The sequence below is a fragment of the Mastigoproctus giganteus genome, chromosome 3, assembly GCF_048544385.1.
Source record: "Mastigoproctus giganteus isolate SK-2022 chromosome 3, ASM4854438v1, whole genome shotgun sequence".
Classification (NCBI taxonomy): Eukaryota; Metazoa; Arthropoda; class Arachnida; order Uropygi; family Thelyphonidae; genus Mastigoproctus; species Mastigoproctus giganteus.
Genome location: NC_143577.1, coordinates 21181186 through 21205026, shown reverse-complemented (window position 1 = coordinate 21205026; position 23841 = coordinate 21181186). Strand labels below are relative to the sequence as shown.

Below are 23841 nucleotides of genomic sequence, written 5' to 3'. Positions count from 1 at the left end.
GGTGGATGGGATCTATCCAGTTATATTAAAGGAGGCAGCAAAGGAAGTAAGCAAACCCTTAGCCATAATTATGAGAGCTTCCTTGGACTCAGGGGAGGTACCCATAGACTGGAGATGTGCAAATGTGACCCCAATTCACAAAGGAGGATCAAAGGCTGACACAAGTAATTATAGACCTGTGAGTTTAACTTCTGTTCCAGGAAAATTAATGGAGGCACTGGTTAAAGAAGCACTGCAGGATCATCTAGACAAGACTTCAGTTATAGCTCGGACACAGAATGGTTTTGTTAAGGGAAAGTCTTGCCTGACCAATTCGATTGGATACTATGATGCAGTCACAAAAGAACTGGATGCAGGGAATAACTTTGATATTATATACTTGGATCTTAGAAAGGCTTTTGATACTGTTGCACATGAAAGACTGCTGCACACATTGGAGCAGTGTGGCATTGGAGGCAAATTGCTGCTATGGATAAAGGGGTGGGGGGGAAGAAAGAGAGTGGTAATCAATGGACACTGCTTATCGTGGACTAATGTTATTAGTGGAGTCCCTCAGGGTTCAGTGTTGGGTCCATTATTGTTTTCTGTATTTATAAATAATATTGATGATGGTATATCAAGCTTAATGTCCAAGTTTGCAGACGATACAAAGGTTGGCAGGGTTGTTAAGGACACTACTGATGCTATGCTGCTGCAACAGTATCTGGAAAGGTTGAGCAGATGGGCTGAGAGGTGGCAAATGAAGTTTAACATTGACAAATGTAAAGTACTACATATGGGAAACAGCAACCCCAGGGCAACGTATCAACTCTGTGGTACTACACTGACAGTGGTAGAGAATGAAAAGGACCTGGGGGTAATTGTGCAGGCAGATATGAAGTTCTCTGAGCAGTGTAGACGAGCTGCAAGAGTAGCTCATGGTGGCTTGTCAATGATATACAGGAATTTTTCTAGTAGGGATAAGGAGGTGATTATTCTCTTGTATAAGGCAATGGTCAGGCCACAATGGTCAGGTCTGGAGGCCTCATTTCAAGAAGGGTGTAGAGTTGCTGGAATGAGTACAGAGAAGGGCAACAAGATTAGTGAATGGAACAAAGGGTTGCTCTTATGAAGAAAGGCTTAAGTTCTGCAAATTACAGTGTCTGGAGACTAGGCACCAGCGAGGTGATCTGATAGAGGTGTATAAAGCCTTGAATGGTTTGAGCATGCTCAATGCCGATGGGATTCTTCCTCTTGCTCAGAATAATCACCTGAGAGGGCATAAATTCAGATTGAGGAAAGACAGATGTAGAGATTGATGTGCAGAAATTTGCCTTTAGCCAGCGGGTAGTTGGTTGGTGGAACAGGCTTCCATCCCTTGTTGTGGAAGTTGATAGCCTAAATAAATTTAAGGCTCAGCTGGACAGGTATTTCGAACGAACGGAGGGGTGAAGTGGAAGTGTTTTTTTTTTTTTTTTTTTTTTTTGGCTGATGGTGCATAAGCTTGCTTTCTTGCATCATATGCTTCTACTAATGCTAATGCTAATAATAAATTTTTAAAGTCCTTCTCAAGAGCCCCCACTCAACTCTTGAAATTCTTGTTAACGCTCTAGCAAAGTTCTTGAATTTTAACTGTCAAATTAGTAACATGTATCATAAAATTTAGCTTTCGGTCTATTGTTACTCCAAGGATTTTGGTTACTGTGGCAAAAGGAAGACGAACATTATTGATTTTAACTTGAGGACGAGAGATATTTAAATTTACTCCAAATACCATCATCTTTGACTTCTGAGGGCTTGACTTCTTTAGCTTGTTAAGAAGAGTCCATTCATTGTCATGAAGTGTACTATTGGCAACAGATTCCAACAATCTAAACGAGTATTTTGCATCTACATTCACGCATGAGGAGTTATTCAGGAAGGAGAATGATGTAGGTAAAGTAAACATTGGCAGGGAGCTGGATGATTTTGTAATAACTGAGAGGAAAGTGGAGGAGAGATTGTTGAGGATAAACATAAAAAAGGCACCTGGGGTGGATGGGATCTATCCAGTTATATTAAAGGAGGCAGCAAAGGAAGTAAGCAAACCCCTAGCCATAATTATGAGAGCTTCTTTGGACTCAGGGGAGGTACCCATAGACTGGAGATGTGCAAATGTAACCCCAATTCACAAAGGAGGATCAAAGGCTGACACAAGTAATTATAGACCTGTTAGTTTAACTTCTGTTCCAGGTAAATTAATGGAAGCACTGGTTAAAGAAGCACTGCAGGATCATCTAGACAAGAATTCAGTTATAGCTCAGACGCAGCATGGTTTTGTTAAGGGCAGGTCTTGCCTGACCAATTTGATTGGATACTATGATGTAGTCACAAAAGAACTGGATGCAGGGAATAACTTTGATATTATATATTTGGATCTTAGAAAGGCTTTTGATACTGTTGCACATGGAAGACTGCTGCACAAATTGGAGCAGTGTGGCATTGGAGGCAAATTGCTGCTATGGATAAAGGGATGGTTGAGTGGCAGAAGACAGAGAGTGGTAATCAATGGACACTGCTCAACGTGGACTAATGTTATTAGTGGAGTTCCTCAGGGTTCAGTGTTGGGTCCGTTGTTGTTTTCGGTGTTTATGAATGATATTGATGATGGGATATCAAGTTTAATGTCCAAGTTTGCAGATGATACAAAGGTTGGCAGGGTTGTTAAGGACACTACTGACGCTATGCTGCTGCAACAGGATCTGGAAAGGTTGAGCGGATGGGCTGAGAGGTGGCAAATGAAGTTTAACATTGACAAATGTAAAGTACTACATATGGGAAACAGTAACCCCAGAGCAACGTATCAACTCTGCGGTACTATACTGACAGTGGTGGAGAATGAAAAGGACCTGGGGGTAATTGTGCAGGCAGATATGAAGTTCTCTGAGCAGTGCAGACGAGCTGCAAGAGTAGCTCATGGTGTCTTGTCAATGATATACAGGAATTTTTCTAGCAGGGATAAGGAGGTGATTATTCCCTTGTATAAGGCAATGGTTAGGCCACATCTTGAGTACTGTATACAGGTCTGGAGGCCTCATTTCAAGAAGGATGTAGAGCTGCTGGAACGGGTACAGAGAAGGGCAACAAGATTAGTGAATGGAACAAAGGGTTGCTCTTACGAAGAAAGGCTTAAGTTTTGCAAATTACAGAGTCTGGAGACTAGGCACCGGCGAGGTGATCTGATAGAGGTGTATAAGGCTTTGAATGGGTTGAGCATGCTCAATGCCAATGGGATTCTTCATCTTGCTGAGAATAATCACCTCAGAGGGCATAAATTCAAATTGAGGAAGGACGGATGTCGGATAGATGTGCGGAAATTTGCCTTTGGCCAGCGGGTGGTTGGTTGGTGGAACCGACTTCCATCACTTGTTGTTGAAGTTGATAGCCTAAACAAATTTAAAGCTCAACTGGACAGGTATTTCGAACGAACGGAGGGGTGAAATGGGAGTGGTGTGTGTGTTTTTTTTTTTTTTTTTTTGGCTGATGCTGAATAAGCTTGCTTTCTTGCATCATATGCCTCTACTAATGCTAATGCTATTGCCACTGACGAGGATAGTCAGATCATCAGCATAGGCTATAGTCTTAACATTTTCAAAGGTTCTTGAAATCCAATGCTGCAGGACCATGTTCCAGACAAAGGGTCCCAAGATAGATCCCTCCGGACACCCTCGCAAGTCTTGCCTAAAAACTTGATTGAACTTAGATTTTACAGTTATTACTCTTTGTCAAAATAGCTCCTGAAAATGAAGTATAGTTGTAGGGGACACTTGGCAATACGAAGACATTCGAGTGCACTTTCCCACCAAAGGGAATTGAAAGCACCCTTGAAGTCAATATATATAGCTAAAACATTTATAAGTTTTGTTTTCCAGATGAACAACCAGGTCTACCAATGCATCCTCGTAGGACCTGCCAGGACAAAAACCATATTGGTTTGGAGATATTAAATCCTACAGTTGTAATTTTCCCAAGTTTGCCAAGAGCGCTATTGGTCTGTAAGACTTCAGATGAAATGATGGTTTGCCAGGCTTTTTTTATGAGTTTGATCTGTGCAATTTTCAAGCCTCTGGAAAAGTACCCATCTGAAGGCATTCATTAAACAAAAACAGAAGTATTTCGGGTCTTAGTTTCAGGAGTCTTAATATAAAGATACTTTCAACAAGATCCATGCCTGGCATTTGGCAATGTAAATTTTTTTGGCAGCTGTGTTTAATTCAAGCAGATTAAAAGGTTCACTCTGGATGTCAACACTGTAACTGGCGTTAGCAAGACGAGTCCATGAATGATCTAAAGAATCGGAGGCCACATCATCCACCGGAAACACAGTCTAGTATAGCATTAACACTATCTGCCCAATTTAATATCTCAGTCGAGTCTGCCAAAACATATCCATATATATTTGGAGTAAAAATTTTCCCATGTGAAAGCTTATATAGCAAGCCCCCAAGGATCAGCATTCCCAGAGCATTGCATGAAAGCCATCCAAGCTTCCCGTTTCTGAATTGCTATAGCCTTAACATATTTCTTTTTTAAATCTGCATACTGTTGGTAGAATACTCTTACATCATCCTGAGACCAATTTCGATGTCTCTGATAAAAACAGCGTGCACTGTGAAATTGCTTTCTTAATCGGGATAGTTCCTGGATCCACCGTGGGCAAGGCCTAGAGGTTATCCTCTTTTTTCTTGAAGATTGATAAGAAGCTTTAATTATTGAATTTTGTCAACAAGTTCTAGAATTGAAAGGGATGTCAATGATTTAGGCGATGTATCCAAGAAGACCCAAAGAATGTATATGGCGATGTATCGAGAAGACCCAAAGAATAGAAGAATCAAAGGCAGGTCAGGCTATGTTTTTCAAAGAGAATCTTACTAGTTCTGGCTGCAGAGGCAAGGAGTCAGAAAGTAACGTAGGTTTGGATGAAACTGTGAAAAGATCACACAATGATCATTTATACACCTGTCAGGCTTGACGCTCCAGTCAGAAACTGTCAGATCAAAATGTAAATTTGTGAGAGTTAAGTCAATATTTGAATCGCCAGTGAAACTAGAGTAAGTAGTGAAATTTTGCGGCCTATTTAAAATAGTGAGATTGTAGCTAATTATGAACTCCTCAAGGAGATGGCCATGAGAATCATTAAAATACTCTGTAGTCATCCTAAAGTTATATATACAGAATATATAATTATTCATTGTATATTATTGTGTATCCTTAGGGTAGGCAAACATGCAAACAGCCAACTTAGAGAATCACATTTACAAACCAGAAATAGTGATGCCTCATGAGCTGAGTTCCCCGACCAATAATCCAAACTCATCTAGTGATAAAATTTATGAAAATTTAGCAAATCAACAGTTGATCAGTGATGGTTTATAATATATTGGTTCATTTTATTTTAAATAAAAAAAAAATTTTTTAAAAATGTTCAAATTTAGGTAGTCAAAATATGTTTAAATTCTTCTTGAATATTTACGGTTTTATCATGGATAATATATTGTGAGAAATAGTGCCATGGATATCAAAATATACAGTATATTACATTTAACTTAAATAATTATAGGCAATTAGTACCCTGGTTAATTGTTAACCTTTTTAATTGCCTTGTTACCCTCAATGAATTGCAAAATATATTAACATAATTGAATTAAATGGAATTAAGATGAAAGAATGCAAGTATTTGGTAGTATTATAATTGTGGATCTTGGCATTTTTTTGTAGCAGTAAAATCGAAAAATACCCATGCAAAATTGATTATGGGATTCCCCACAAAGCTAATTTTAAGCAACACCTACTACTGTATATTTTATATTTCAGTACCATTGCATAACTTTTATAACATGCTTTATTTTCTATGATATTTGTAAAACTATGATATCTAAGATATTTATGAAACTATTGGGAAATGAAATAACTAATATTCAATGGCATAATGGAATGCCCTTACAGTTGAGGTAATTGTTATCATGCTTTTTGCACAGGGTAATACACTGCCATTTCTGTGAAACAGTTATTATTATGCCATATGGTGCAAGGAAGCCTGAGGCTTATGCTGCACCAGCCAAAAAAAAAAAAAAAAAAATTCTGAACTACCCAGAGAGAGAGAGATAAAAGGGAATCACCAAGGAAGAGAAGAATGATGATATCCAGCTCAGGACCCTGGGTATGCCAAGCCCATATTCACCAGATGTGAGCCCCTGGGGTTTATGAATTGTAAATGATTTTTATACAGACTCTTTCAGTTGTACTGTTTAATCAATCCCAAGAGAGCTATTAGGTGACAAGGGATCAGACCTACTAAACAGCCAATCAAACATTGCTGCTAGTTTATTGGCTTCTTAGGTACAAAAACTGCAGAGCCTTGTTTAGTTCACTTCCAAAACAAATCATTCAGATATTATGTATATTTTTTATTGGGATATATAACTTATTTAAAAAAGAATCCAGCCTTAATGTATTATTCCACCTAAGAAGTTCAAATTGTTTGGTCCCAAGAAATTTCACATAAGTGTAACACATGCAGTGTTCTCCCTAGAAAATTTTGCCAGCCGAATGGCAGTATGAAATAGCCAGGTGGAGGGGAAGTGTAATACTTTGTAATATTATAAAATTTTCTGTTATTTATAAATGTGGCTTAAGCGATCCAGAGCAAAAATTAATTGCATAATTTAACATTATATGCTCCTTTCACATTGATCTCGATCGCATAGTATGTTTGAATTAATATTGATCGAGATCAGTGAGCAGTACCATACAGTACCGCGAGAATCACTTGAATTTTAGCCGGGTGGTGTGCCCATTCGATAGGTCCTGGGGAGTTCAGTAACGTGGCGCTACCCATAATACTGTGTGTGTTTGTGCGCCTAGGCCAGTTACCAGACCATTTGATTAGTGAAAACAAGCACGGTTGCATTCCATTTTTATGAATTCATAGCTGTGTATGCATTGCACCTCATTTCAAGTTACACAGCTGTAGTAGCACTGATTGTATTCTATACCAGGAAACAAGTTCAAAATCATGATTCAAAATATCACTGATTTCCTTACTAGATTTATATTCATAATTTCTGTGCTATGTTAAGTTATTTTAATAGACTATTTTAACAAAGCATGATTTAGCCAAGTGGTAAAGAGAAAAAGTGCAGTAGCACACACCTTTGGAGTGAGCCATGGTTCAAGCATGAGTGACTACTAAATATGATTAACAATTATATTTATGATTTATTGCAAAATCCTCTGACCTGATGGCTGTGCCGGAGTATAAACAAGAACACATGGCCCTAAGTGATACCAGTTCAGTCACTGAAGCTCCTAGGCTTGTTTTTGCAAGCCTAGGAGCTTCAGTTTATCAGTTTTAAACATTTTGATACTTGAATTGAGTTTTTATTTATGTAAACAGAATGTGTGTTGATGTATTTGCAAAATCTCAAACTATACATGGGAAAAGGCCCCAAGGCTGTTCAGGCATCAAACTAGTTAAGTTGATCAACTCACTCTTTTGAAACAAACTGCAGCTCTGATTAACTGCCATCCATACCTCCTCATTGTGATGTTATCACTGTGTGGCTAATTCATTAGATTTAGCCTACCTACCTATTAATATACCTTTCTTGTACAGATGTGACCGTGGGCAGCTGTAAAATTTTTTAACCTGTTATTAGTACAATGGTTATAATCATTGTGTGTGTAACAAATTGCATGTCTTTGAAAATGTCAATGTGTTAATAATTCCAAGAATTCCTTGATTTATTTAATTTTGATTTTGCAATATTTATTTTGATGATTATTTTGAAATTACATCATCATACTGGGTTGTGATTTATTGCAACAGTTTGGTGACTCATCTAGACAGTAATACATGAATTGCCCATTATCTGCAGTCAATCTGAATTAACATGTATTGAATAGGTGTTTTGCGTGTTTCTTCATATTTCAAAATGGATGATTTTACTGATCAGCAAATTTGCATGAAATTTTATTTCAAATTGGGAAACTGCAACTGAAACTCAAGAAAAATTAAAAACTGCTTTCAGAGTAGATGCTATGTGTCATTCAAAGATTTTTTGGTGGCTTGTAAAGCTTAAAGAAGACTACTTGTCTGTTGAAGATGATCCTTGCTCTGGTTGCCCTTCAACTTCAAAAATCAATGATTAAAACACTTGTGTTCATGATCCGATCAGGTGTTATCCGATCAGACTTATCAGCCAATTTTTGGCACTGCATTCCAAGGTTTTGGAATGCAGTGCCTCTCAGCCAAGGTTGTGCTTCGCATCCTCACTGCTAATCACAGAGTGTTACGTTCTCTCATGTAAGGTCTTTGTCGAGGTGCTGCTGATCCACACTGTTTCTTTCATCATTACAGGTGATAAATTGTGGGTGTGTAGCTGGAAACAATCTGGAAACAAAAGCCCTCTCCTCTCAACAAAAGACTTGCTCCATAATCTCAATAAAATGTGAAGATCTTGCTTATCATATTTTGACTCACAGGGCATTGTTCATTTTGATTTTTCCCTATGTAGTCAAACAGTGAATCAGGAACACTACCAAACAGTTCTATACCAATTGTACAATGCTGCTTGGAGAAAAAAGCCAAAAAAGTGGACCTGAGTGAATTGGTGCTTGCATCATGGCAGTGCCCTGTGCACTCAGTGCTTCCTATTCAAAAATTTCATATAAAGCACTCCAATAGATTTAGTTCCCCAATTTTTTGTTACCCAGCACTTAAAGTGCCCTTGAGAGGTCACAAATTGCAATGACTGAGGAAATTATTCAGGACACAACACAAGAACTGTTAACATTTCCCAGAAAAGATCAAGAGTGCTTCCTGAAGTTACAGAAGCTTTGGAATTGATGTATACAGTGGGCTTTTGTTTCCAGATTATTGTTTCCAGCTATACACTCACAATTAAGGATAGTTCCTTGAAAGAGATTCATCCAAGTAGCTAAAATAAGCTTCATCATTTCCACCTACTTTTGAATGGATTCAAAATAGGATTCAATGGTAGATTGCTGTTCTTTCCAGCCACAGTAATGCACTGCAGTAATTTTTGAGAATTTATCCCTTGTGGTTGGTGAGGGATTACTGTAGTCATATTCTCTATGTCAGAATTGCCTGTGTTATCCTTCAGCTAATACAGAGAAGGGCAACATTGTTGAGGGGAACGAAAGGGTGTTCTTACAAAGGAAGGCTTTAAGTTCTGCAAATTGTAGCATCTGAAGACTAGTCACCTGCAAGGTGATATGATTGAGATGTATAAGGCCTTGAATGGGTCACGCAAGTTCAATTCTAATGGGATTCTTCCTCTTGCTCAGATTACGAACCTGAGAGGGCATAAATTCAAATTGAGGAAAGACAGTTATAGAATAGATGCGTGGAAATTTGCCTTTAGCCAGCAAGTAGTTGATTGCTGGAACAAACTTCCATCTGTCGTGGAAGTTGAGAGCTTAAATAAATTCAAGAAGGAACTGGACAAACGCTTAGAGGGAATGGATGTGTGAAATGTTTTTTCACACATCCATTATGCTATAATGGATGTGTGATGCTATATAAGCTTGCTTTCTTGCATCACATGCCTCGATTACTACTACTATGGGCATTGTCAGTATTGTGAATTATTGCAATTTCATATTAGCAAAAGTACAATAGCACACATTGTTTGAGTGAATTGTGATTAAAGCCGGCTTGACTGATAAATACAATTAATGGTTGTATTTAATAAGTTATTGTAAACTCTTCTGGCCTAGTGGTTGTGCCAGAGTATAAACAAGAATATATTTTTTAATATGACTATATGAAAATAGTGATACATTAGCATTAGTAGAGGCATATGATGCAAGAAAGCAAGCTTATGTAGCATCAGCCAAAAAAAAAAAATAATAATAACACCACACTCCCATTTCATCCCTCCGTTCGTTCGAAATACCTGTCCAGCTGAGCCTTAAATTTATTTAGGCTATCAATTTCCACAACAAGGGATAGAAGTCTGTTTCACCAACCAACTACCCGCAGGCTAAAGGCAAATTTCCACACATCTATCCTACATCTGTTTTTCCTCAATTTGAATTGAGATGCTCAATGCCCCATCGGCATTGAGCATGCTCAAACTATTCAAGGCTTTATACACCTCTATCAGATCACCTCGCCGGTGCCTGGTCTCCAGACACAGTAATTTGCAAAACTTAAGCCTTTCTTCGTAAGAGCAACCCTTTGTTCCATTCACTAATCTTGTTGCCCTTCTCTGTACTCGTTCCAGCAGCTCTACATCCTTCTTGAAATGAGGCCTCCAGACCTGTATATGGTACTCATGGTGTGGCCTGACCATTGCCTTATACAAGGGAATAATCACCTCCTTATCTATCCCTGCTAGAAAAATTCCTGTATATCATTGACAAGACACCATGAGCTATTCTTGCAGCCCATCTGCACTACTCAAAAAACTGCATATCTGCCTGCACAATTACCCCCATGTCCTTTTCATTCTCTACCACTGTCAGTATAGTACCACAGAGTTGATACATTGCTCTGGGGTTGCTGTTTCCCATATGTAGTACTTTACATTTTTCAATGTTAAACTTCATTTGCCACCTCTCTACCCATCTACTCAACCTTTACAGATCCTGTTGCAGCAGCATACTGTCAGTAGTGTCCTTAACAACCCTGCCAACCTTTGTATTGTCTGCAAACTTGGACATTAAGCTTGATATACCATCATCAATATTATTTATAAATACAGAAAACAATAATGGACCCAACACTGAACCCCGAGGGACTCCACTAATAACATTAGTCCACGATGAGTAGTGTCCATTGATTACCACTCTCTGTCTTATCTCCCTCAACCATCCATTTATCCATAGCAGCAATTTGCCTCCAATGCCACACTGCTCCAATTTTTTCAGCAGTCTTCCATGTGCAACAGTATCAAAAGCCTTTCTAAGATCCAAATATATAATATCAAAGTTATTCCCTGCATCCAGCTCTTTTGTGACTGCATCATAGTATCCAATCAAATTGGTCAGGCAAGACTTTCCCTTAACAAAACCATTCTGTGTCCGAGCTATAACTGAAGTCTTGTCTAGATGATCCTGCAGTGCTTCTTTAACCAGTGCCTCCATTAATTTTCCTGGAACAGAAGTCAAACTCGCAGGTCTATAATTACTTGTGTCAGCCTTTGATCCTCCTTTGTGAATTGGGGTCACATTTGCACATCTCCAGTCTATGGGTATCTCCCCTGAGTCCAAAGAAGCTCTCATAATTATGGCTAAGGGTTTGCTTACTTCCTTTGCTGCTTCCTTTAATATAACTGGATAGATCTCATCCATCCCAGGTGCCTTTTTTATGTTTATCCTCAATTTCTCCACCACTTTCCTCTCAGTTATTACAAAATCATCTAGCTCACTATCAGAGTTTACTTCACCTCTGGCATTCCCCTTCCTGAATAACTCCTCATGTGTGAATGTAGATGCAAAATATTTGTTTAGTTTGTTAGCCACCTGAGCAGGATCCTCAACTGTTGAACCATCAATATCCAGTGAACCAATCTGATTCATCCCTTTCCTTCTACAGTTTACATAGGTAAAGAACTCTTTTTTGTTTTTCTTTGCATCCTTTGCCAAGAATTTTTCATAATCTGCCTAATCTCCTTTGTGACTTGGTTACAGACCAGCTTATATCTATCATAGGCTTCCATGTCACCCATTAATTTATATGTATCCCATGCATTTTTCTTCTCTGCCATATGTCTCATTAGTTCATCTGACATCCATATAGGCCTAAATCTTAAACAGCATTTCTTAGTTGGTATGTAAATCCTAGTAGCTTCCAAGATAAGTTCTTTGAATGCTTACCCATTTTGAATTTGCTGTTGGTAACATCATCAGTTGGTCCCACTGTATAGAATTTAAATACTGTCTCAGACCATTGTAGTCGCCTTTACGAAAGGAAAAACCCTTCCCTTTACCACTGATGGTAGTTACCTCTTTGAGTAAATCCTACTTCAGCACGCTGTGATCACTGCCACCTAGTGGTTCCTTTATCTGCAGATTCTTAATGCATGAAGAATCACTACTGATAATCAGATCAAGAGTATTACTCCCTCTAGTTGCCTCCCGAACATGCTGATGTAGAAAACAATCATCCAATAAATCCACAAAAGCCTTGCTAGTGTGTGAATGACCAACCCACAAATTCCAGTCAATATCTGGGAAATTAAAATCCTCCATTATAAGACTCTCTGATTTACTGGCCCACTCTATTTCCCTGTATAGTTTCTTATTATACTCATCAGAGTCATTAGGTCTATAGCATACTCCTACTCTTAATTTTGATCTCTCAATGCTTATGTCACACCAAACTGACTCAACACTGCACTGTCCAGCGATGTCGACTGGCTTCACTTCCTTGGATTTTATGTGTTTCTTCACTAATAGCATAAGCCCTCCTCCTCCCTTCCTATCCTGTCTATCCTTTCTGTACACATTGTACTCCCCAAACTCCAGTTCTGCATTCCTTATATCTGTGTGACACCATGTCTCTGATATCTCAACAGTATCTGCCTTTGATGTTTTCATAGGGGCCTCCTTTGAATTCAAGGATGCTCTCATAATTATAGTTGGTTTATTTACCTTTGCCACTTCTTTTAACATAATTGGATATATTCCATCAGCCCAGATACCTTATTTTCATTTACAATTTCTCTTCGACTTTCCTTTCAGTTATCACCAAATCATTCTGCTCCCAGTTATAAGTTGGTATATCTCTGGTATACCCATCCCAAAATAGTTCTTCATGCATGAATATGGATGCAAAATATTTATTCAGTTTGTCAGCAATCAGAATGGCATCATCAGTAGTTATGCCATTCATATATATTGGACCAATTTGGTATACCTTTTGTTTTAGTGTTAACATAAACACAGAATTCTTTGTTACTTTTCTTCACATTTCTGGCCAATGACTTCTCATAATCTGCCTTAGCCTGCCTAATTCCCTTTGCAACTTGAAAGAAAACCAGTTTGTACTCATTGTAGGTTTCTGTATTCCCTGATAATCTATAATCCCCCCTTACTGTAGATTTCTGTGTCCTTTGATAATTTATAATCATCCCATACATTTTTCTTCTGTCACTAGTCTCATTTGTTCATCTGTCATCCATTTAGACTAAATCTTGAACAGTATCTCTTAGTTGATATGAATAGTTCAGTAGCTTCTGCAGTTACTTCCTTGGATGCTTTCAACTTGTAATTTGCATTTGGTAGCATTATCAGTTGGTCACACTGAAAACATTCCAAAACTCTGAGACCACAGTAGTCACCTTTACGAAAGTAAGATCCCATTCCCTTTGTCTTTGATAGTATTTATATCTTCACGTAAATCCCACTTCTAGAAACTAGGCATCTGCATAGTGACTAATTGCATGAATTTCTTTCAGTAAGTTGGGATTTTCATCCTATAGTATGAAAAACCAACCATAGAATGCAATTAAAAATCACAAATATTATTTAGGATTGCATAATAGCAAATAATACAAAGGTCTTTGAAATAACAGAGGAGGAGAAAAAGCAGTATGTACTGGAACTTAAGAACAAGTTTGAGCTTCTGCAGACTGCTCAGGACCAATATATCGACGAGGAATATTACAACTTTCTGAAAGTGATAAAGCCCAAGAAACCTATAGGGAAACAGAAATCCAAAGAAGAAAAAATTAGTCAAGAAACACTTGTCATGATGAACCAAAGACGACAAATGAAGAGCAAGAAAAACACTGCCAGGGAGAAAATTGAGTATACTGAGTTATGCAAAGCCATTAGAAAGAGACTCAGAGAGGACATAAGAAGATTTAACACAAGAAAAGTAGAACAAGCATTAAGGGAAAACAAAGGATTTAAATCAGCAGCCATGAGCAGTAATACAGAAAGACAAATGATACTGAAACTGAAGAATAGCAATGGTGTGCTTATAAACAGCAGAGAAGGCGTAATTCAAATAGCAGAAGACTACTATAGAGAATTATACAAGGAGCGAGGGAATGATACCAGCAGTGGGGAAGATGGATTGCGAAGTAGCAACACATACGACATACCCGATATTCTTCCTGATGAGGTAGAACATGCATTGAAGAAAATGAAGAATCGGAAAGCCCCGGGGGAAGATGAAGTTACTGTAGAGTTGTTAAAATTGGGAGGAAGAGACATAACACAAAAACTGGCAAGGCTGTTCACAAAGTGCATTAGAAAAGGTGTGATGCCTAAGCAGTGGAATAATGCAATCATAGTTTTGCTGCATAAGAAAGGAGATAAATCAGAAATTGGAAATTATAGACCAATTAGCTTGTTATCCCATATCTACAAGTTGTTCACAAGGGTCATTACTAACAGATTAGAAAGAATACTTGATGAGAATCAACCGAAAGAGCAAGCTGGCTTTAGGACAGGATTCTCAACTATGGATCACCTTCACGTAATATCACAGCTAATGGAGAAAGCAAATGAATATAAAACACCATTATGCCTGGCATTTGTGGATTATGAAAAGGCATTTGACTCCATACAGCATAAGGCAATGTTTCGGGCACTGGAAAGACAAGGCATAGATACTCCATATATTATGATTTTGAAGAAAATATATGAGAGTGCTACATCCTTTATTAGACTAGACAAAGACAGTAGCAAATTTAAAATCGAGAAAGGAGTTCGACAAGGAGACACAATATCTCCGAAGCTGTTTACTGCTGCCCTTGAGGAAGCTTTCAGAAGATTAGACTGGTCGCAGAAAGGAGTCAATGTGAACGGAGAGTACCTAAACCATTTACGATTTGCAGATGACATTGTAGTCATAAGCCACGATCCCAAAGAATTAGAGGAAAATCTTAATCAGTTATGCGCAGTTAGTAAGGATTTTGGACTAAAGATGAATATGGCTAAAACAAAAGTAATGATGAACAAGTATGCCACGGAAAGGGAAATAATGATTGAAGGAGCAGTAATTGAAAAGGTGGAGTCATATACTTATCTGGGACAAGTTATTAGCTGTAATAATGATAAATGGCTGGAAGTCAAGAAAAGAATAAATTTTGGATGGATAGCATTCAGGAAATATAGTCACATACTGAAGAGCAATATCCCAGTTTGTCTGAAACGTAAAATAATGAATCAATGTATACTCCCCACCATGACTTATGGAAGTGAAACTTGGGCACTCACCAAAAGAATGGAAGAGAAGCTAAGAACTACACAGCGAAGAATGGAACGAATTATATTGGGAATTAGAATGTTAGATAAGAAGAGAAACACATGGATTAGGCAGCAAACTCAAGTAAAGGACATTCTTATCAAAACTAAAGAACTAAAATGGTCTTGGGCAGGACACATAGCTCGAAGACATGATGACAGATGGACTAAGAAAATAACAGAATGGTACCCAAGAGGAGCTAGAAGAAAACCTGGAAGACAAAGGCGGAGATGGATAGATGAAATTCATGAGTTTTTGAGCAGTAAATGGATGGCCAGTGCTCAAAACAGAAGGAACTGGAAAGTTGCTGGAGAGGCCTTCATCCTGCAGTGGATTGAAAATGGCTGCTGATGATGATGATGATGAATAGCACAATGGTTAGTCAAACATAATACTGAAGGCATCTTGGCATCTTTACTCTTTCTTCCATAAAACATACAAGGAACACAAATTTAAATTGGAACAGGATTGCCGTAGAGTAATTATACTAAAATTTGCATTCAACCAAATAGTAATTGATTGTTGGAATAAACTTTAACCGAGTGTTGGGAAGTGAGTAGTTTGAATAAATTTAAGGAAGGTTTAGACAAATTATTGGAAGGAATTGGAGAGTAAAGCTGCTTTTTTTTTTTTTTTTTTTTTTTTTTGCTGGTGCTCCATAAGTTTTTGCAGAACTTTGTTTCTTATTTCCAGTACTAATGCTGATACATAGTCACAAGTATGCATGTTGCTTGATCAAAATTTGCACAGCACAACAGAAAATGATTGATCCATTTAACTGAGTTCTGCTATGTTTAAAAAAAAAAAAAAAAAAAAACTGTTAACGAATCTTTCCATTGGAGCTGTACTAAAATATAAAATAAAAAACCTTGTGTTAATTTAATAAACATCTAGTGAGAATGGCAGGGTTATTGAATAAGAGCTATTTAGATCTATAATTTTATTCCTCAACACTATCACCACAACCTTCACGAAGTTTTTGCTTTTACCTAAAATTGAGCTACAAAATTTGTTTTACCTGAAATTGATACAATAGATTTTATTTAATTGGCAGAGGCCAGGAATGTTAAAATAGGTTGTATGGTATGTTTGCCTAATATCCAAATGTGTGACTTTCAGTTGAGTTTCTATAACTAAAATTTTTTTCTTATTTTTCATTCAGTTTATCAAGCAGATTAAAGAGCATTGTATATTGACAGTTAATTTAATACACTAACCAAGATTACTTCTCATCGCCATAGTATAGCAACTATGCCATGTGAAAATCTGCTCAATTTCCACTTCTGGCCAGAAGTTGCAGGACATTCCCTGTCAGCATAAAGGAGCTATAGATTAATTTTTTTAATTAATCAGTCTTGGGCAAAGGTTGCATGAATTTCTCTCAGTAAGTTGGGATTTTCATCCTACAGTATGGAAAGCCAACCATAGAATGCAATTCAAAGTCACAAATATTATTTATGATCGCATAGTAGTACATTAGAAATCTATGTACATAGGGCACAGTACAATGAGTCCCAAGATTAAGAATATAAGAATTATTCTGTTTCTTATTTAATAAAACTTCCATATACAATGATATAAAGCAAGAGAGTCAAACTCAGAAGGGTTCAAAGGCTGCACAAATAGCTTGTGGACTTCACTGGAGTTCATCACAATGTTTTTTTTTTTTTTTTGTTTGTTTGTTTGTTTGTTAGTTGTTGGCGCATCAGCTTCTGTGGCCATAATGCACTTCCCAAAGTTTTTGCATTTTACTGTGATCTAAGCCCGAGGCGGGATTCGAACCCACCATTGTCATGGTGAGTTCAAATGACAGCTACTAGCTGTCTACTAAGAAACCCTGCCTGATGTACCAACAAATACGAGACCTAAGTGAAACTGACAAATATACTAAATGAAGATAGATTGGAACTTGGACGGACACTGTCCCACGAGTGACTCTACTACCGGACATGATCTTATGACTACACTACGACTGGTGCAGCCTCACTGCCATGTAGCCAAATGGTGATCTCTACCAGCTCCCTTGCCTGGTACCTTTTTTCCTATCCCTGGCAGGGGGGAGGAGGAGGTGGTCTTCCTGTTTCCTCCCTCCCCTACCACCCCATATATTTCGCCTGGTGAGGCATGGGCATGTCTTACTGACCACCTGGGGTTGCCTTCCCTATCGACTCCATACTTCTGTCTTTCCCCCTCAGTCTTCAGTCTCATTCTCCTACTCTGACTAATATGCCAGCGTAAACCCCACACAACTAATCAAAATTAACGATTTCTAAACTGAAAACTGAACCATATTAACCTCTCCTGGCTTTTTCTAAACTTAAGTGCCCACCCCTATTTTTTTTTTTTTTTTTTTTTTTTTTAGGTCCTAGCCACCGAAATCTCAGGTGGCAGGACCTGCCAGAGTATATATAAGCTACTGGGTTCCTGGTCTGCCTCCATGGGGCATAAGTGGGGCAATGTTGGGCCCCATTTGGGGTTTAGCGGCTAAATGACCAGAAGAACAACGGTATACGACACTAAACGATCCAAGACCCCCACACTTTTAAATCTCTGGCATTTACAGCGTACTGTAACACACCACAATGTAAACTACGCGGAGATGGAGGAAACCCCTGGTACCGCTTGACCCTAAACACACTTACACTTACATGACAATGTGCCATTTCTAAAATTTATGCACCCTTGTATGTTTTATGAGAGAAAGAGAAAAGACGCCTTCAGTTTAGTTGACCTTAAAGCTTTATGCACTCTAATTAGGTCACTGCATAGATGCCTAGTTTGTAGGGACTGCAATTTACAGAACCTCAGTCTTTAATATCCTTTTGTGCTCCCAACTAACCATGTTGCTTTGCTCTACTCTGTGCCCTTTCCAGCAGGTCTGTGGTTCTTAAAATGAGGTTTCCAAACCTGTTGTTGTTTGTGGTTTTATAGCACAAAAGCTGCTTTGGCTATATTGCACCTCCAAACTTGTATACAGTATTCCATATATAGCCTAACCAAATCCTTCAGTAAGATGACCTCTTTGTCCCTGCTGGAAAATTTTCAATATATTGTTGACAGAACCCCACGAGCTATTCCAGCAGCATGTTTGCATCTTTCAGTTTCGTGTTGAACTATACAATTACTTCTACATCTTTTTTAATACTCTGCTACCTTAGGTTTGGCACTACCCAAATGATATGTTATTCTGCAATTACTTCTACCCCAATGAAAGGCCTTACATTTTTATCACTATTAAACCTCACTTGCCATTTTCTGGCCCATCTGCTTAGTTTATGTAGATCCTCTTGAAGTGATATATTCTGATTATTGTCATTAACTATTGTGCCCACCTTTATATCACAGCAAATGTAAACATTAGACTTTAAATACCTACATCAGTATCATTAATAAATATTAAAAGCAGCAAGGAGGTCCACAAGCAAACTGTGTGGTACCTCACTCGTCACATTAGTTCATGAAGAGCAGTGTCCATTTATACCACTCTTTGTCTCCTATCACTTAACCATCCCTTTATCCATCATATTAATAATCCCCTAATGTTTTGCTCCAATATATACAACAATCATACATGTGACACAATGTCAAAGGTATTACTGAAATCTAAGTATATGATGCCAAAATTATAATTACTTTGTGACATCCTCATAGTAATTAATCAGATTGGTAGAATATAATCTCCCTTTAACAAACCCCTTCTGTGATTGCTGTTTGACCCCATTTCTATCAATATCTTGAATGTCTTCTTTAACTATTGATTCCTTTATTTTCCAGCACAAGTTACAGGTCTATAGTTACTCACTTCACCCTTTATAGTACCTTTGTGAATAGGAGATAAATTTGTATGTTTCCAGTCTGTAGGTACTTCTTTTTAATCTAAAGATGCTCCCATTATTACAGTTTAACTACACCTTTTGCAGCTTCTTTTAATAAATTGAATATATTTCATCAGCCCCAAGTGCTTTGATCACTTTTAGATGTCACAGTTTCTCTTCCACCTTACTGTTTGTTATTATAACATAATTTTATTCCTAATCAGAATTACCGTATTTCCCCATGTATAAGATGCACCTTTTTTCGAAAAATTTGGGGTCAAAATACTGGGTGCGTCTTATACAGTGGTTGTAGATTTTTTTTACTTGCATTTCCCGCTTTTTCGCGCTTGTTGTCTTTGCGCTCATTGTTTCGCACTTGTTACCGGTATATTAGGTTACGTTTTGCCACATTCTTCCCAGAAATGGCTCAGAAAAGATTTTCTACAGTGCTGAATTCAAGTTATGAGTTGTATGAATTTTATGATGAATAAAACTTGAGTTCAATAACTTTATGTAATACATTTTTTTTCAAATTTCGGGCCCCAAAATTAAGGTGTGTCTTATACATGGGGAAATATGGTACACTTCTGCTAACCACATCTTTATAAACTTCATGTGCAAGCCTATCTGCTTAGTTTATGTAGTTATGCTGTTCACATCTAGTGAGCCTTTGCAATTCATCCCTTTCCTTTTGGTGCTAACATATACACAAAGAATGCCATCTTTTTTTTTTCTCTTCATTCTTAGCCAAAGACTTCTCATAATCTGTCTTAGTCTGCCTAACCCTTTAAGTAACTTGATTGCACACAAAGTTTGTACTTATTTCATCACTCTGTATCTGACAATTTACAATTATCCCATGCATTTTTACTCTGCATGTATGTCTAAGCTCATCACTTCATCTGACATCCATTTTTGTCTAAATCTTGAATAATATCTCTTAGGTAGTACAAAATGCTTAGTGAACTCTGATAGCCTCCCTAATACTTCCCATTTGGCATTTACATTTTTAAACATAGTTAGCCCACTGAAAACAGTTTAGAAAATGTTTGGACCGATTAGTCATCTCAGTTATTTTTACACTAGTTATTTTACCATGTTCTTTAAATAAATCCTGCTTTAATGCACTATGATCAATGCCACTTATGTTCTTTTACTTGAATATTCTTAATACATGATGAATTTCTGCTAAGAACCAGAAGAATATTGCTTTCTCTTGTCTTTCTGACATGTTGGTGCAAAAAGCAGTCATCCGGTGAATCAAGAAATGTTCCTACTACTGAGGGAGCTGCCCACCCATGAGTTCCAGTTGATATCTGGAAAGTTAAAATTCTCTGTGAATATTCTAATTTGTGCTCTAACTTGCCTGCATAGTTCATTATACTTGTCATAGTCATTTAATCAGGAACAGACTCACATGATTCTATAGATGGCATAAAGTTCTCACATTTGTTCTTTCAACAAAAATGGGAATACCGTCAGTACCCTCATAATTAAGTTCTGGTATATTGCTACTGTATTTTTAATCTGATTATAAAATATATCATAACTTAAGCATTATTAGGTCATCATTTTCAAGTTATTGGTATAACTTGTTTTGTGATGGCTGGTGACATCTGCTTACTCATCAGACACATGTAGAATCATCATTAGTTGCTTTTATCATTATATATTGTTTTTTCTTACACACAGTATTTACAGTTATGCGAAATAAAAGCATGACAGAGCATTACATCTATTGAATTATTAAGAAATCTATAACTATAGCATTATGAGAATCCTGTTTTCCTATTTTTTTATTTGATCTTCACTATTTTAAATATAACATTAACTACTTTCATTTACTTCTTGTAAAAGAATCAAGTTTTGTTAACCATTTGAATTTTATCTTTGGAATCTAAGTTTCCTGATATCTTTCTGTTTAGGATGCTGCCATACCAATCCTCTGATGGTTCCTGGTGGTCGAGTTTTTGTGTGGCCTGTTATTCAAAGAGTGCAAAAGTCAGTATATGATTTTTGAACTATAAACTTGTATTGATAATTATTTTGTACTGATGCATAGCTCTGATTATTTAATGCATCAGTACAAAATAATTATTTTGTACTGATGCATTACTGTTTCAATTTTAAAGTCAACAATTAAAATTATGCAAGTTGCAAAATAATTTGGCTTTTTTTTAAAACATGAATTAGAATGATAAATTTATATTGTATATGAAAACCATTGCATAAGCAATTAATTAGTTTGGTGAAAAAATATGCTTAACTGCATATGTATATATTTGCAATATTAGAGTAATTTATTCAGTCTAAAATTTGGGAAAATTGTTTTTCTTACACAAAGGTATACCCAATTTACTAAATAATTTTGCTTAATCATAATGTTTTTGAGCCAGAGTTATCACCTTTTTAAAATCTCTGGCCCAAAATTGATTTGGGGGGGGGAGAGAAAAGGGAAAGCAATCCTTAAATATGAAATTTTTCATAATTTTCGTAATTAATAGGATATTGTAATTAAAAGTTAATTTGTTAAATGTTACTTATTAGGGGAAAAAAAACGCATGCAAAAATCTTTATAACCGCACTCTAGTTCAGTTTAACATTTAATGATTTTTGATACAGCTTCAGGATTTCTTATGTCTTACTGTTTCAATTTTAAGTTTCGTTCCTACATTTAGTCTGTTTTATTAGAGCACCTGAATATTCAATTTTGTTGTTACCTTAGTGACTTCCCATTTACTGTATTTTATAGTTCTATAGGAGTATTATATAGTTATTAAAACTATGTTAGTTTTGAATAAAATATCAATCACACTGTAAAACTAAAACTGGGTTCAGTATTCCAATATTTCTGCGTGAAATATCAGCATCCCAGCTTCATTTTGTCTTGTAAGATTAGAAGTACAGTTGAACTTCCTGGATCTGGCAACCTTCCTTTCTGGCAATCAGCCATCTTTCCTCTTGCTTGGACAAACATAAGGGGGATATAAATTTAAATTGAGGGCAGATGGTTGCAAGATGGATATACAGATATTTTCTTTCTTCCAAATGGATATACAGATATTTTCTTTCAGTAGGACTATATCAAGATAGTTGATTGTTGAAGCAAACTTACATCTGGTGTTATGGAAGTGGGTAGTTTGAATAAATTTAACAAAGAACCGGACAAATGATGTAAGAAGTGTTTTTTTTTTTTTTTTTAACTCTGATGTATAAGCTTTCTTTCTCATATCATTTGCCAACACTAGTACTAACTGGTTTGATTTTCAGTAAAGCTGCAAATCCAACAAACTGAATTCTAGCATTGGTTATTTAGCAGTGTGTCCAAGCATCAGAGATTCTTGTTGGAGGGCTTTCACCTCAGTTTCATAAGTTTTTACCATGTTCTGATCACTTTGAAGTTAGCACATAGTGACATACAATTGGAATTATGATAGTTGCAGTGCTATAATTAATGTATGCTCTAGGGAAACTTGTTAGGAGATCATGGAATAGTTTACTGCTATTTATGAACAAAATTAGCTAATTCATTGATTAGCAATGAAACAGTTGGAGATTTGTATATCCCACAATTCTTTCATGAAGTATTTAGACTGATGGAATACATTCACTAAATAATACAATGGGGCCCCAACATCCGATCGTAATTTGTTCCACAAAACCCATTGTACGTTGAAAATATTGTAAGTTGAAACCAATAATACATTTATTTCCTGTAATTCGTTCCCCAACAACACATAAAATAGCTATTTCTTGCATGTTATACTTCATTTTTACATTAAAAATTAGTGTTTTATAAAGATTATTTAATAAATAGTCATAAAACATCTTAAAATAAAAACAAATAATAAATTAGTATTTACCTTAAACTTGAAGTGCAGAGCTGATGAAATCAGTGGTGGCTTAGTGGTGGTAGGACTATATCAAGCGTCAAAGTGTCTTTTCAGTCTTTTGTTGCTACTGGCAAAGAAACTGTCCAAAATGGACTGTTTTTTATGACTTTTTTTTCCTACCTTCCTGAAGTAAGAAATGACTTTGTGTTCTATTTTGCACATCATGAGTTCAGTGTTTTCAATGTCGGGGTGTTTTTTACCACTTCTCTTAAATGCTCCCAACAAAAAATGACAGTCTTCAGTTGACACTTTTTGGGTATCTCTTTCTTCCTCTTCCTCTCCAGTGTCACTCTCCATAATTTTTTCAAATTCTTGTAGCTCCTCTGTTGTTAGCTCACACCCATGAGTGTCAACAAGGTCCTCTTCACCAACCTCCAGACCCATTGATTTACCAAGAGTAACAATATCATTTGTCAAAGCACCATCATCTTCAAATCTGTCAATGTTATTATTATTAGCCATATGGTGCAAGGAAGCCTGAGGCTTATGCTGCACCAGCCAAAAAAAAAAAAAAATTCTGAATTACCCTGAGAGAGAGAGAGAGAGAGAGAGAGAGAAAAAAAAAGGGAATCGCCAAGAAAGAGAAGAATGATGATATCCAGCTCAGGACCCTGGGTGTGCCAAGCCCATACTCACCAGACTTGAGCCCCTGGGTTATGGATAATTAAAGGCCAGATGTTTTTCAAGGCTGAATTTAAGCACCTGGTGGAAACATCATTCCAACAACTTACAATCAGCCTCACACAATCCAGCATGTTGAACTTCAACCTCCAAAAATATTTGAGGGTGACAGAATTTTCACCAGAGTTTGCTGTAAAGCAACTTGCAAACATTTTTGTGGTGTAGATTTTCTTGAAGTTTGCAATCACTTGCTGGTTGAAGAAGAGGA

At 37.0% G+C, this 23841-nt stretch overlaps 1 protein-coding gene across 1 annotated transcript in view; it reads left to right on the top strand.

The window, feature by feature from the left end:
- The window catches only part of LOC150087782 (flotillin-1-like), a 109530-nt gene that overhangs the window by 6882 nt on the left and 78807 nt on the right, over nucleotides 1-23841 (top strand). Inside the window, exon 2 of the mRNA XM_090370416.1 lies at nucleotides 20985-21060. Within this exon, the coding sequence (XP_090226542.1) occupies nucleotides 20985-21060 (76 nt within the window). The remainder of the gene's footprint in view (nucleotides 1-20984; nucleotides 21061-23841) is intronic.